Genomic DNA, 17,938 nt, shown 5'->3' on the forward strand with positions numbered 1-17,938 from the left:
TGTGGTCTTCCAACCAATGATTTATAAAGGAAAATCATGTAAATTATCAGGGGTGCCCAAACGTTTGCATACTACTGTATGTGCATGCATTGCTCCACACCTACATTACAGCAGCTGTAGCGCCAAACTTGAAGACGTCTTACCGATTCAATGCAAAGGCATAATGGAACTTCACATGTGGGTGAGCCACAGGGTCAAAGGTTGGAAGCTTCTCCAGTGTCTCCACCAGCTTCACGATGGATTCATAATCCTAGACAACATGTAGGAACAGATGGACAGATTTTTGCAACTTTTGGTTTTTTGTCACTAGGATTACAAAAAATGTGACAAGCCAACTCTCACAAAACTTGGAGGAGTGGAGGTACAAGGAACAACAAGGAAGAACAAATTTGCCTTTGTATGGTATAAAAATTCAGATTCCCTCCCCCGCACACCCAGGATAAAACAGGATAGACCGCTTTAACAGGTATAGTATAGGCAGGTGGCATATTTATGGTTGCTACACCGGCCTCTTTGTCCACGTATGTGTGCAACAATGTCCTCCAAATGCACAACCTGTTAAAGTATCAGGCTGCCTTACGTGATGAATGTCTCTGTAGTACTTTTATTCTTCAGCTTTTAATTCTAATGCCCGCTTAACACTTTAATAATTGAGCTCCCCCCGTTCATCACTTTTTTGTTGGTCTTACTTGCCAACATAGCCAATATACTCAAAGCACGTTGAATAATTCAGCATGTCCTCGACGCTTGTTGTTTCCATGAATGATTCATTAGGCTGCCTATGGTGAGTGGGAGGATCTGGTCAGTCAGCGCCACAGCAATAAAGAGCACGGAAACCACTGCTGCGGTGGCAGATTTGAGACAAGCAGACCAAAAGCTTAGCCTAGAGCTCTCTACAGGCAGGCCACACAGCCGACTGTTGGAGAAAACTTCACTTTCAAAGCGACGCCGATGAGAGACTGATGCCGAGGCAGTGACCTCTCTGTAACTCGCACAGTTTGTACAATAGCTTCCTCTCACAAGGTCACACCTTTCGGATAAGTGTACTAAGTTGGCAATTTATTTGAACTGAAGAAGGGCATTGGTAGTTAGAGTAAAGTCTGATCTCTGCTCATAGTTTACCCTTGAAACATTGTGAGATGTTCTGCAGAATCCAAGTTTTTGCATGTTGGAGTTTTCTCAGCAAAGTCAGGCAAATTCAGGTGGTAAAAATGGGGTCAAAAGGGGGTTTGATGAGAGATGCATTAGAGTCTTATTAGCCAACTCTGGTCTACCTTCAGAGAAAGAATGTTTTTCACAATTACTCCCATTGAGCAACATTCATTAATGTGAGTAGCTGGGTAGGCATGGGATTAATGGAGTAAGCCACTTAGTTGGTGCACACAATTTCCTTAAGGAACTCTGTAAAAACTACTGCATATTCAGCTCTGAAATTTTGGGTTCTGATAGATACAAGTGAGGACCAGTGAACTGCCAATTTTGACTTATACTCCTGTGTGACTTATATTCATGGTTTTAGAGTGTGCCAGAATCCTTTGCATGCTGGGGAGGGATAATGGCTCAACTTAATGCTAACTTTAACATTGAAAATGCCATAGACATGGTAACGCATTAGCATCGGCCCCATTTTTAAGTTATAAAATACATCTATCAACTGTTTCAGAAGAACATCACAGGTTGGTTTAACATAAATAAGGTAAATATTACTCATAGACATATGCTCTTTAGGGTTTTAGCGGGGAAAAATTAAGATAAAGCGAAATAAAACAAAGAACCAACAAAGCAGCAGATCGAAGATCGAAGCACTGCTTCATTGGTCCAAGGTTCAAAGCAAAGCCGCGCTGCAGAAATCATTGATTATACAGACCCGCTGCAGGGTCTGTAATCAATGTAGAGAAATGATCATTTTCCTGACAAACACCCCAAAAAACAACAGCCACTCTGAAGGACTGATAAGGGAATCGTTAAGCAAAAAGGCTATTGATGTCGATGGATTGAATCATTTCTTAAGGATACCTGAAAAGAACCGGTTCCCAACCTTAACAGCACCACGCTTTTTAAAATTTTTTTTTATAAAACTCACATTAAAGACTCACGATTATCTTAGTTACACACTGAAATACATATTTTGGTTGAATTCGCCTCCATAACGATGCAATGTTGCAAACACGCTTGTTTACACTGACAACGAAATCTCGGCCTCCCCAGCGAGAACGTGATTATGTGCGAAATTTGACACTGTAAAGGCGTCTATACCAAAAATTCACATTTGTTCTTAATAATAATTATGACTATTTATATAGAACTTTCCCAAGAATCAAAGCACTAAATAAAATAAACTTCAACAATAAAAGAATAAATGGCAGTAATAAACAAATACACGACATCAATACACAAAAATTCCACATTAAAGAGCTCATAACATGGAAAAAGGTGAGACTTATAATGAGGAAAATACGGTAATTCATGGACTCCTTCTGTTTGAGCTAATGCAGGCGGACAACTGCAGCAAGCCCATTTTTAAGCTAGCTATCAGGGCTGCAACTAACAATCTTTGCAATCGATTAATTTGATGATTATTTTGTGATTAATTGATTGTCATGATTTTTTTCAATTAATCTACTGATTATGTTCTGAGCAGTCGATTAATCCTTTGGTAAACTTACATGCAAGTCACGAGCATGAATTGCAGCCATTAGCAGTTTAAAACTAATGCTAATAATGCTAATATACAAAACATTTAAGAGGCAACATAATATTTATTTCTTTGCTGAAACCACTGAACAACAGGGAGAAGACTCATGGAAGACCCACCCTTCACTTCATGTCTAAAAACCATTTGCAGGGATGTTTAAATCAATATGCTTTTTAAAAGCTAAATGGGGCATTTGCGGTTCATCCCTCCATCAAATGTGATATTTGATAACATCACTGTCTACTGAGCGACTGAACCATTAGCAAGTTAGCCACAGTGATTGACAGGGCCTGAAACACAATATTAAAATCAATAAAGTTACAGTTAAAGTTAAACAGTTACAGTTATGAAAATATGTTTTCAATTTCAATTTAATTTCAATTTATTTTCATTTATATAGCGCCAAATCACAACAGAGTTGTCTCAAAGCGCTTCACACGGGTAAGGTCTAACCTTACCAACCCCCAGAGCAACAGTGGTAAGGAAAAACTCCCTCTGAGGAAAAAACCTCAAGCAGACCAGACTCAAAGGGGTGACCCTCTGCTTGGGTCATGCTACAAACATAAATTACAGAACAATTCACAGAACAATTCACGGACAAATATATACGAAATGCTATTGGCGCACAGGACAGGAGGCTCGTCAACACAAATACAACTCCCATCTCTGGATGGAGCTGCACCTAAAACAGAGAGAAAAAACAGAATCAGGCATCAGAAAGACAAAAAAATACTGTATAATTTGCCAGCATTAAAGAACAAGAAAAACAGAAGAAATACTAAGGTGATCACTGGCCACTAGCCCTAAACTTCACTAAAAGACCCAGAATTTAGGTAAATTTACTGTAACTTGTAGTATGAATGAGTGTCGATCTTGGCTGTTTACAGTAATGTCATGGCTTCTATGCAGAAATCTTCCAGAATGCTCAGTTTAATTTTGTTTGATGGACGGGAGGATCTGATTTGATTTCGGTTAGGACAGGTGAACAAAAAAGGTCGGAGGTCAACAGCAAATTTCTGGTAGATGCTCATCTACCAATATAAGTGATTGTTTGGTCATTGTTGACTGTGTCCCACAGCAGCATGTACTCAAGGTTCTTGAAATGGAGCAATACCTCCACCTGGTGGAGATTTACATTAAAGCAGGTACCATAGAGTTTCACTATGATGTTGGTTCTCCCTCTTCTACATTCTGAGAAGAATTAGCCGATATTAATCAACTTGTATGGTTTACACACAGATCGAAAGAATCCTCCAATACTTATTGCTTATATTTTCACATTCTATAAAATCAGCTGCATTTTGTGATAATTCTCTAAATTAGATGCCAACACAGGACTTAATTTGTTGCTCGTGAGGCTCACAATGACTCTTCAAACAGTCCGTTGAGTAATGAATGATAAGCTGATATTTAGAGACAGACAGATGATACCTGGATGTCCCTGTACGTTAGCAGCAGATTGAGGACTATGTCGACTGAAAGGCACTCCACGTTGTCCAGGCGCCGTTGGATGCGGCCCAGCTCGGCAGCCAGCTCCATCCCAGTGTAAAGTTCCCGAGCTTTACGAATCTCATTCAGAATGGTCTCACGGAAATACTGACTGTAAAAGAAGAAAACCCGGGTTTTATTTTAATTTGGAAATTCTTTGTTGAAACGCCAATGTAGAGAATCTAAAAGTAATATCTGTTCTCCATTTTCATGGATACAGTGGCAGTTAAACGTTTAGGCACCCATTGTAATTTTTATTACTTAAAACAAACAAACATGATTCTGTACACTAAAAATTTCTAAAATTATGTTCTCAGTCTAAAAAAGTCATGGTTCACACTCTGGTGTCAGTTTTCTGACCTCTGGGTTTCTATTCCTCCCAGTGTTTTCTCCTATGCATTATATTTCCAGGATTTATCCTATGGTTTGTCTCTGAATATTTCCTCCATGTTATTATTCTCCTTGTGCTTTTATTTGGGCAGTTTTGCTCAGGGTGCATGTTGTCGGCTTTATTTCCTGGGCATTAGGTTTCCAGTTTGCACATGCATAGTCACTTCCTGGTTGAATTATACAATATTAAACCATCAAATATACAAATAAGACAATCTGGCACTGGAGTCAATCCAGTGCCAGATTGTCTCATTTGTATATTGTATACTGCTTTCTCGCATTTATTTCTACTTTTTTAGCTCCCGTTGCTGACCTATGCTGCCTTTCTGTTGCTTCTGAGATTAGACTGCCATTTATTGGACTTCCTGGTATGTTTGATTCCTATTTACTGAAATTCTGTTCATGATATTGAATTCTCTTTGTGCTGTTGCCGTCATGGACACTGTTGCCTTTTGAACTGATTATTGTGTACTGAATCTACATTGGTGTCATCGACAACATCTTTCTTTGTTCCTCCAGGACATTGCGACTGGACTGCAATTAGTTGTTATCTCTCAGTCTCATCAAGCAGTAAATAAAGACTATTTGAACTTCCTATCGGTGTTGTTTTCTGCTAATGGGTCTCCACTTGCGCTACAACCATGTTCCAAGGTCCTTCTAAGTTATATGTATTTAATCCACCTGCAATTAATAATTATTTAATGCTGTCATTGTTTTGCAGCATTGTTTCCTTCTATTAGCTTAAAGTTACAGCCTGTATTTATAATATGCTGTATAATTGGCTTGGCATTAGCTTAGCGCTAGGTGTAACATTAAGGTGCTGACATCGCATGTAATGTTAGCATGAGCTGAGTACCTCCAAAAGGATTTATAATTTCCTTAAAAAAACACACACACTTGTATTTGCTGAGGACCTGAGCAAGAGGAGCGCCTTAAAGCAGTGAATCATGATGGATTTTAATCCTTCACATCTTGAAATGTCACTAGTATCACATGGGCGTAACCTTAGTAAGAAAATTCACTGCGGTTCCAAAATGCAATGCTAACAGGCAAGCATGAAAATTCACTAGCAACACACAATGCAATGCTAATATGTTAGCATTAGCATGAGCCGAGTGCCTCCAAAAGGATTTATAATGTGCTTTAAAAAATGCGTACTTGTATTCGCTGAGGACCTGAGTGAGAGGAAGTTGCTAGTATCACAAAATTAGGAAGAAAATTTGCTGGCGTCCCAAAATGTGATGCCTTAGCATGAAAATGCACTAGTGACACATAACGCAATGCTAACATCTTAAAATTAGCATGAGCAGAGTGTTTCAATAATGAGAAAACGGATTTACAATGTACATTTAAAAAAAAAAGTTACAATTTATAAATCTTACTGCACATCTTCAGGTAATTTTACATATTGCCTAAATTATTGCTATTTTTAATATGCAGGTTTTTATTTTTTGTTGAACAGACTAATTAACAGACACAGATTTAGAACCATGTAATAGATTACATATTATTCATACAGATGACTTCCACAAACGCAACACAAGTCAAAACTTGCATTTTACGACACGGGCGCTGAGGCCCCCTAGTGCCGGTGCTGATCCGCGGATTCTGTAGCATGACGCGGATTAGAGCCGAAGAATCCTGCTGGTTGGGACACCCGTCAGGCAGGTTAGTGAATAACTACTTTAATATCTGAATCACACCGAACCTCCATAAACGAAGCTTAAGGTTTGTGACACACATAATAAATTGGTTCCACCTGGCTGCAATTAAATTACAGAGAAATTGAAACCTCCATCATCTTGGAAATGCTAAATATTCCATTTTCACGAAAAGGCAAATCCAGATCCTGCAGTACATGTTATCAGCAAACAGATATACTCGGTGTGTACACGGCCAAACAGAACAAACAGTATGCCAATGATCTGTCTTAACTGGGTTGAAGTGTAGGTAGGGGGCACTATTTCACCAAAGTACATATAAAGCTGATAGCAATGGGAGGAAAAGGGAAGAAAAAATAATTGACCCTAGTCCGACCTTTCTTTCATATTTTCCTGAAATATATTAAATTAATTTTCAGATACAAATGACAGGAAATTCAATGGAGGCGTGACATAAATATGAATTCAAATTATTCTTCTGCATCTCTTGCTTTACATCCTTGGTGGATGTAATAAAATCATCTGCGTTTATTTATTTATTACATCCTTGGCTGACATAATAAAAATTAATAAATGAATAAATGCAGATGATTTTATTACATCCTTGGTGGATGTAATAAATAAATAATTAAACAAATGCATAAATAAATGTCAATTTTATTATGTCCTTGGCGGACATAATAAATTACATTTTTGAAAAAATTTTCTTGCAGCTTTTTTTTTTCCCCCAAATCAGTAACCAAACAGGTTCCTATTCAACCCACAGAGAGATGATTGTGTCATCTCTTTCACCTAACAGCCTTTGATTTGTCAACTAGCAGCAAACAGTCAAGTCCATAAGTATTTGGACAATGACCTTTTTTTGGGGGGGGGGGGGGGGGGATTGTGCACCACCACAATGGAGCTCAAATGTAACAAGATGTTCTTGTAATGCAGATATTCTGCTTGAATTCAACAGGTTTCACAAAAATAACACATGAACCATTACAGTCCATTTTCAGAGGACATAAATGGACAAAATAAACATGAGGATTATTATTACTAGTGCGAGTTTCCCTCACACTAGTGAGAGAAACCACCAAGACAATCATAATGACTCTGAAGGATGGCTTCTGTTGATGTGTGGATGTGATTGTGGATACTGAGGATGATGCAACTTTTAACTGATGCAACTTTTAACAGCTTCATGGTGATCATGCTAGGAGACAAGTGAGGGAAACTACCAAAAGTCCCATGACAACTCTGAAGAGTTACAGGCTTATGTGGATGTGATTGGGGAAACTAGAGATGGTGTAACTCTCGCCTACCACACAACTCGTCTCATGGTGATCATGCAAGAAGATAATGACTAGTGAGGGAAGCCAACAAAACACCCACACAACTCTGAAGGAGTTATTCTGTAGGCTTATGTGGATGTGATAGGGGACACTGGGAATGGTGTAACTTTAACAGATGCAACACCAGTCACAGCCTCATGGTGATCATGCAAGGAGATAGGTGAGGGAAGCCACCACGACAACCACGACAACTAAAACTACAGAGGCATTACAGGCTTATGTGGATGTGATTGGGGAAACTGGTGGATGCAACTTTTAATTTTATCTGTAAAAACAAAACTTGCAACACTCAGGAGTTATGAGCTCAGTTCAAATGATCAAATTTTTAAAAGATGCATACTATGAATAGTTTGAAATCTTCCCTCCAGGCCACCCACTGTCTGCTGGTGTCTGTACTCACTGGGAGTTGGCCTGTGGCACTTTGAGCAGCTGAATGAAGCGGTCCAGCAGCGGCATGCAGATAGGGCCCAGCAGCATCTCAAAGCTGGGCTGCATCAGCTCCGTCAGCCCTTTTATCAGGCTGCTCTCACAGCAGTACACCTTGTTGTGGGGTGTCACCATGTACGGGATGAAGGTGTAATTGGCCGCAGGTGTCTACAGACATAAGAGACACAGTGGAGGACAAGAGTTACTGGTGTATTTAAAGAAAAAGCACTTTTAAAAAGGACATGGTTGGACAGTGGGGAAAAAGCTTTAGCAATGATTTCACGTTGCCTTTGACGTGTTCGATGATCAAAGTGCCAAAAATCACATCAAAGTTGTGTCTGTTTGCCATTTGAAGGCCACTGTGTGGTGGAAGCAAATGATCTGGAGGAAGTTTGACCTGTTCTCCCTGTTGGACACAGTTTCGGGTAATGACATGCGACTGCTGCTCTTATCTGTCTACACATAACAGCACAGTTACAGCTTTGTCAGAGAGCGGCATCGGTGACAACAAGACCATCGGGGCCCAAACAACGGCGAGACTTTCCCATTGCACCTGTTTATTTTGCCTTGTGCTTTTAAAAACCAGCTCAAACAGATAAAGTGCTCGGGGTTTCATGAATGAAGCTGAACTGTAAATATTTGAATGGACGTAACTTTTGGCACAATCTCTAATGTCCTGACACTTCTAACCACAATGCGTTTATGTGCTAAAACAAAAAGACTTTCCTTCTTACTAAAATAGATTCTGAAGTACAATTTCAAGAATTCATTTAGACGAGTCATTTTGTGGACTGGCCATAGTCTTGTGCACTAACAATGCTGGTAGTTTCATTTAATCTAAAAAAGGGAAAAAAATTCAAATTTAATTTTAAAATATTAATTTACTTTTTTCTCAAAGTTCTATTTGCACTTTATTCTCCACATACTGACATTAATCTCGACATTATTCTCGACATGATAACATTAATCTTGACATTATTCTCGACATGATAATCTGAACATTATTCTCGACATGATAGCATTAATCTGAACATTATTCTCGACATGATAACCTTAATCTCGACATTATTCTCGACATGATAGCATTAATCTTGACATTATTCTCCACATGATAACATTAATCTGAACATTATTCTCCACAAGATAACATTAATCTGAACATTATTCTCCACAAGATAACATTAATCTGAACATTATTCTCAACATGCTAACTTTAGTCTCGACATGCTGACATTAATCTCGACATTATTCTCCACATGATAACATTAATCTCTATGCACCACTCTGCATTTAATCATTAGTGATCGATCTCTGCTCCCCTCCACAGCATGTCTTTTTCCTGGTTCTCTCCCTCAGCCCCAACCAGTCCCAGCAGAAGACTGCCCCTCCCTGAGCCTGGTTCTGCTGGAGGTTTCTTCCTGTTAAAAGGGAGTTTTTCCTTCCCACTGTAGCCAAGTGCTTGCTCACAGGGGGTCGTTTTGACCGTTGGGGTTTTACATAATTATTGTATGGCCTTGCCTTACAATATAAAGCGCCTTGGGGCAACTGTTTGTTGTGATTTGGCGCTATATAAAAAAAATTGATTGATTGATTGATAATCTGAACATTATTCTCCACATGATAGCATTAATCTGAACATTATTCTCCACATGATAGCATTAATCTGAACATTATTCTCCACATGATAGCATTAATCTGAACATTATTCTCAACATGCTAACTTTAATCTCGACATGCTGACATTAATCTCGACATTATTCTCCACATGATAACATTAATCTCGACATTATTCTCCACATGATAGCATTAATCTGAACATTATTCTCAACATGATAACATTAATCTGAACATTATTCTCCACATGATAGCATTAATCTGAACATTATTCTCCACATGATAGCATTAATCTGAACATTATTCTCCACATGATAACATTAATCTGAACATTATTCTCCACATGATAGCATTAATCTGAACATTATTCTCCACATGATAGCATTAATCTGAACATTATTCTCCACATGATAACATTAATCTGAACATTATTCTCCACATGATAGCATTAATCTGAACATTATTCTCCACATGCTAACGTTAGACTCAACATGCTGACATTAATCTCGACATTATTCTCCACATGATAGCATTAATCTGAACATTATTCTCAACATGCTGACTTTAGTCTCGACATGCTGACATTAATCTCGACATTATTCTCGACATGATAACATTAATCTCGACATTATTCTTGACATGATAACATTAATCTCGACATTATTCTCCACATGATAGCATTAATCTCAACATTATTCTCAACATGCTGACTTTAGTCTCCACATGCTGACATTAATCTCGACATTATTCTCGACATAACATTAATCTCGACATTATTCTCCATATGATAGCATTAATCTGAACATTATTCTGCTTATTCTGCTGACTTTAGTCTCGACATGCTGACACTAATCTCAGCATTATTTTTCCAAATGCTGACTTTAATCTCGACATTATTTGCGACCTGCCGACTTTAATCTCGACATTATTCGCGACCTGCCGACTTTAATCTCGACATTATTCGCGACCTGCCGACTTTAATCTCGACATTATTCGCGACCTGCCGACTTTAATCTCGACATTATTCGCGACCTGCCGACTTTAATCTCGACATTATTCGCGACCTGCTGACTTTAATCTCGACATTATTCACGACCTGCTGACTTTAATCTCGATATTATTCTCACCATGCTGACTTTAATCTTGACATTATTCTCCCCATGCTGACTTTAGTCTCAACATTATTCTCCACATGCTGACTTTAGTCTCAACATTATTCTCCACATGCTGACATTAATCTCGACATTATTCTCCACATAACATTAATCTCGACATTATTCTCCACATGATAGCATTAATCTGAACATTATTCTTAACATGCTGACTTTAGTCTCGACATGCTGACACTAATCTCGACATTATTTGCGACCTGTCGACTTTAACCTCGACATTATGCGCGACCTGCCGACTTTAATCTCGACATTATGCGCGTCCTGCCGACTTTAATCTCGACATTATTCGTGACCTGCCGACTTTAATCTCGACATTATTCGCGACCTGCCGACTTTAATCTCGACATTATTCGCGACCTGCTGACTTTAATCTCGATATTATTCTCGCCATGCTGACTTTAATCTTGACATTATTCTCGCCATGCTGACTTTAGTCTCAACATTATTCTCCACATGCTGACTTTAGTCTCAACATTATTCTCCACATGCTGACATTAATCTCGACATTATTCTCCACATAACATTAATCTCGACATTATTCTCCACATGATAGCATTAATCTGAACATTATTCTTAACATGCTGACTTTAGTCTCGACATGCTGACATTAATCTCGACATTATACTCGACATGATAACATTAATCTCGACATGATTCGCGACCTGCTGACTTTAATCTCGACATTATTCTCGCCATGCTGACATTAATCTCGACATTATTCTCCACATGATAACATTAATTTTGACATTATTCTCCACATGATAGCATTAATCTCAACATTATTCTCAACATGCTGACTTTAGTCTCCACATGCTGACAATCTCGACATTATTCTCGACATAACATTAATCTCGACATTATTCTCCACATGATAGCATTAATCTGAACATTATTCTCAACATGCTGACTTTAGTCTCGACATGCTGACACTAATCTCAGCATTATTTTTCCAAATGTTGACTTTAATCTCGACATTATTTGCGACCTGCCGCATTTAATCTCGACATTATGCGCGACCTGCCGACTTTAATCTCGACATTATGCGCGACCTGCCGACTTTAATCTCGACATTATTCGCGACCTGCCGACTTTAATCTCGACATTATTCTCGCCATGCTGACATTAATCTCGACATTATTCTCGCCATGCCGACTTTAATCTCAACATTATTCGCGACCTGCTGACTTTAATCTCGATATTATTCTCGCCATGCTGACTTTAATCTTGACATTATTCTCGCCATGCTGACTTTAGTCTCAACATTATTCTCCACATGCTGACTTTAGTCTCAACATTATTCTCCACATGCTGACATTAATCTCGACATTATTCTCCACATAACATTAATCTCAACATTATTCTCCACATGATAGCATTAATCTGAACATTATTCTTAACATGCTGACTTTAGTCTCGACATGATAACATTAATCTCGACATTATTCGCGACCTGCTGACTTTAATCTCGATATTATTCTCGCCATGCTGACTTTAATCTCGACATTATTCTCGCCATGCTGACATTAATCTCGACATTATTCTCCACATGATAACATTAATTTCGACATTATTCTCCACATGATAGCATTAATCTGAACATTATTCTCAACATGCTGACTTTAGTCTCGACATGATGACATTAATCTCGACATTATTCTCGACATGATAACATTAATCTCGACATTATTCTCGACATAACATTAATCTCAACATTATTCTCCACATGATAGCATTAATCTCGACATTATTCTCAACATGATAACATTAATCTCAACATTATTCTCCACATGATAGCATTAATCTGAACATTATTCTTAACATGCTGACTTTAGTCTCGACATGCTGACATTAATCTCGACATTATTCTCGACATGATAACATTAATCTCGACATTATTCGCGACCTGCTGACTTTAATCTCGATATTATTCGCGACCTGCCGACTTTAATCTCGACATTATTCGCGACCTGCCGACTTTAATCTCGACATTATTCGCGACCTGCCGACTTTAATCTCGACATTATTCGCGACCTGCTGACTTTAATCTCAACATTATTCGCGACCTGCTGACTTTAATCTCGACATTATTCTCCACATGATAGCATTAATCTGAACATTATTCTTAACATGCTGACTTTAGTCTCGACATGCTGACTTTAATCTTGACATTATTCTCGCCATGCTAACATTAATCTCAACATTCTCCACATGCTGACATTAATCTCAACATTATTCTCCACATAACATTAATCTCGACATTATTCTCCACATGCTGACATTAATCTCGACATTATTCTCCACATAACATTAATCTCGACATTATTCTCCACATGATAGCATTAATCTGAACATTATTCTTAACATGCTGACTTTAGTCTCGACATGATAACATTAATCTCGACATTATTCGCGACCTGCTGACTTTAATCTCGATATTATTCTCGCCATGCTGACTTTAATCTCGACATTATTCTCGCCATGCTGACATTAATCGACATTATTCTCCACATGATAACATTAATTTCGACATTATTCTCCACATGATAGCATTAATCTGAACATTATTCTCAACATGCTGACTTTAGTCTCGACATGATGACATTAATCTCGACATTATTCTCGACATGATAACATTAATCTCGACATTATTCTCGACATGATAACATTAATCTCGACATTATTCTCGACATGATAACATTAATCTCAACATTATTCTCCACATGATAGCATTAATCTGAACATTATTCTTAACATGCTGACTTTAGTCTTGACATGCTGACATTAATCTCGACATTATTCTCGACATGATAACATTAATCTCGACATTATTCGCGACCTGCCGACTTTAATCTCGACATTATTCGCGACCTGCCGACTTTAATCTCGACATTATTCGCGACCTGCTGACTTTAATCTCGACATTATTCTCCACATGATAGCATTAATCTGAACATTATTCTTAACATGCTGACTTTAGTCTCGACATGCTGACAATCTCAACATTATTCTCGACATGATAACATTAATCTCGACATTATTCTCACCATGCTGACTTTAATCTCGACATTATTCTCGCCATGCTAACATTAATCTCAACATTCTCAACATGCTGACTTTAATCTCGACATGCTGACATTAATTTTGACATTAGTCTCGACATGCTGACACTAATCTCGACATTATTCTCGCCATGCTGACTTTAATCTCGACATTATTCTCGCCATGCTGACATTAATCTCGACATTATTCGCGACCTGCCGACTTTAATCTCGACATTATTCGCGACCTGCCGACTTTAATCTCAATATTATTCTCGCCATGCTGACTTTAATCTCGACATTATTCTCCACATGATAGCATTAATCTGAACATTATTCTTAACATGCTGACTTTAGTCTCGACATGCTGACATTAATCTCGACATTATTCTCGCCATGCTGACATTAATCTCGACATTATTCTCGCCATGCTGACTTTAATCTCGACATTATTCTCGCCATGCTGACTTTAATCTCGACATTATTCTCGCCATGATAACATTAATCTCGACATTATTCGCGACCTGCCGACTTTAATCTCGACATTATTCGCGACCTGCCGACTTTAATCTCGACATTATTCGCGACCTGCCGACTTTAATCTCGACATTATTCGCGACCTGCTGACTTTAATCTCGACATTATTCTCCACATGATAGCATTAATCTGAACATTATTCTTAACATGCTGACTTTAGTCTCGACATGCTGACATTAATCTCGACATTATTCTCGACATGATAACATTAATCTCGACATTATTCGCGACCTGCTGACTTTAATCTCGATATTATTCTCGCCATGCTGACTATAATCTTGACATTATTCTCGCCATGCTAACAATCTCAACATTCTCAACATGCTGACTTTAGTCTCAACATTATTCTCCACATGATAACATTAATCTGGACATTATTCTCGCCATGCTGACTTTAATCTCGACATTATTCTCGCCATGATAACATTAATCTCAACATTATTCTCCACATGATAACATTAATCTCGACATTATTCTCGCCATGATAACATTAATCTCGACATTATTCGCGACCTGCCGACTTTAATCTCGACATTATTCGCGACCTGCCGACTTTAATCTCGACATTATTCGCGACCTGCCGACTTTAATCTCGACATTATTCGCGACCTGCCGACTTTAATCTCGACATTATTCGCAACCTGCCGACTTTAATCTCGACATTATTCGCGACCTGCCGACTTTAATCTCGACATTATTCGCGACCTGCTGACTTTAATCTCGACATTATTCGCGACCTGCCGACTTTAATCTCGACATTATTCGCGACCTGCTGACTTTAATCTCGATATTATTCTCGCCATGATGACTTTAATCTCAACATTATTCTCCACATGATAGCATTAATCTGAACATTATTCTTAACATGCTGACTTTAGTCTCGACATGCTGACATTAATCTCGACATTATTCTCGACATGATAACATTAATCTCGACATTATTCGCGACCTGCTGACTTTAATCTCGATATTATTCTCGCCATGCTGACTTTAATCTTGACATTATTCTCGCCATGCTAACAATCTCAACATTCTCAACATGCTGACTTTAGTCTCAACATTATTCTCCACATGATAACATTAATCTGGACATTATTCTCAACATGCTGACTTTAGTCTCGACATGCTGACATTAATCTCGACATTATTCTCGCCATGCTGACATTAATCTCGACATTATTCTCGCCATGCTGACTTTAATCTCGACATTATTCTCGCCATGCTGACTTTAATCTCGACATTATTCTCGCCATGCTGACTTTAATCTTGACATTATTCTCGCCATGCTAACATTAATCTCAACATTCTCAACATGCTGACTTTAGTCTCAACATTATTCTCCACATGCTGACATTAATCTCGACATTATTCTCCACATAACATTAATCTCGACATTATTCTCCACATGATAGCATTAATCTGAACATTATTCTTAACATGCTGACTTTAGTCTCGACATGCTGACATTAATCTCGACATTATTCTCGACATGATAACATTAATCTCGACATTATTCGCGACCTGCTGACTTTAATCTCGACATTATTCTCGCCATGCTGACTTTAATCTCGACATTATTCTCGCCATGCTGACATTAATCTCGACATTATTCTCCACATGATAACATTAATTTCGACATTATTCTCCACATGATAGCATTAATCTGAACATTATTCTCAACATGCTGACTTTAGTCTCGACATGATGACATTAATCTCGACATTATTCTCGACATGATAACATTAATCTCGACATTATTCTCGACATAACATTAATCTCAACATTATTCTCCACATGATAGCATTAATCTGAACATTATTCTTAACATGATGACTTTAGTCTCGACATGCTGACATTAATCTCGACATTATTCTCGACATAACATTAATTTCGACATTATTCGCGACCTGCTGACTTTAATCTCGACATTATTCGCTACCTGCCGACTTTAATCCCGACATTATTCGCGACCTGCCGACTTTAATCTCAACATTATTCTCGCCATGCTGACTTTAATCTCGACATTATTCTCCACATGATAGCATTAATCTGAACATTATTCTTAACATGCTGACTTTAGTCTCGACATGCTGACATTAATCTCGACATTATTCTCGACATGATAACATTAATCTCGACATTATTCGCGACCTGCTGACTTTAATCTCGATATTATTCTCGCCATGCTGACTTTAATCTCGACATTATTCTCGCCATGCTAAGATTAATCTCAACATTCTCAACATGCTGACTTTAGTCTGAACATTATTCTCCACATGCTGACATTAATCTTGACATTATTCTCCACATAACATTAATCTCGACATTATTCTCCACATGATAGCATTAATCTGAACATTATTCTTAACATGCTGACTTTAGTCTCGACATGCTGACATTAATCTCGACATTATTCTCGACATGATAACATTAATCTCGACATTATTCGCGACCTGCTGACTTTAATCTCGACATTATTCTCGCCATGCTGACTTTAATCTCGACATTATTCTCGCCATGCTGACATTAATCTCAACATTATTCTCCACATGATAACATTAATTTCGACATTATTCTCCACATGATAGCATTAATCTGAACATTATTCTCAACATGCTGACTTTAGTCTCGACATGATGACATTAATCTCGACATTATTCTCGACATGATAACATTAATCTCGACATTATTCTCGACATAACATTAATCTCAACATTATTCTCCACATGATAGCATTAATCTGAACATTATTCTCCACATGCTGACTTTAGTCTCGACATGCTGACATTAATCTCGACATTATTCTCGACATAACATTAATTTCGACATTATTCGCGACCTGCTGACTTTAATCTCGACATTATTCGCTACCTGCCGACTTTAATCCCGACATTATTCGCGACCTGCCGACTTTAATCTCAACATTATTCTCGCCATGCTGACTTTAATCTCGACATTCTCCACATGATAGCATTAATCTGAACATTATTCTTAACATGCTGACTTTAGTCTCGACATGCTGACATTAATCTCGACATTATTCTCGACATGATAACATTAATCTCGACATTATTCGCGACCTGCTGACTTTAATCTCGATATTATTCTCGCCATGCTGACTTTAATCTCGACATTATTCTCGCCATGCTAAGATTAATCTCAACATTCTCAACATGCTGACTTTAGTCTCAACATTATTCTCCACATGCTGACATTAATCTTGACATTATTCTCCACATGATAACATTAATCTGAACATTATTCTCAACATGCTGACTTTAGTCTCGACATGCTGACATTAATCTTGACATTAGTCTCGACATGCTGAGACTAATCTCAGCATTATTTTTCCAAATGCTGACACTAATCTCGACATTATTCTCGCCATGCTGACTTTAATCTCGACATTATTCTCGCCATGCTGACATTAATCTCGACATTATTCTCGCCATGCTGACTTTAGTCTCGACATTATTCTCCACATGCTGACATTAATCTCGACATTATTCTCCACATAACATTAATCTCGACATTATTCTCCACATGATAGCATTAATCTGAACATTATTCTTAACATGCT

The 17,938-nt window shown here is 38.0% G+C and overlaps 1 protein-coding gene across 2 annotated transcripts in view; it reads right to left on the minus strand.

The window, feature by feature from the left end:
* Positions 1 to 17,938, minus strand: part of map3k5 (mitogen-activated protein kinase kinase kinase 5) — a 158,308-nt gene that overhangs the window by 82,557 nt on the left and 57,813 nt on the right. For both annotated transcript variants that reach the window (XM_034161719.1, XM_034161718.1), the window contains exons 4-6: positions 7,972 to 8,165; positions 4,127 to 4,295; positions 144 to 250 (exon numbers count right to left, since the gene is read on the minus strand). In XM_034161719.1, the coding sequence (XP_034017610.1) occupies positions 144 to 250; positions 4,127 to 4,295; positions 7,972 to 8,165 (470 nt within the window). The remainder of the gene's footprint in view (positions 1 to 143; positions 251 to 4,126; positions 4,296 to 7,971; positions 8,166 to 17,938) is intronic.

Source organism: Thalassophryne amazonica, chromosome 21, assembly GCF_902500255.1.
Source record: "Thalassophryne amazonica chromosome 21, fThaAma1.1, whole genome shotgun sequence".
NCBI classification, from domain to species: Eukaryota; Metazoa; Chordata; class Actinopteri; order Batrachoidiformes; family Batrachoididae; genus Thalassophryne; species Thalassophryne amazonica.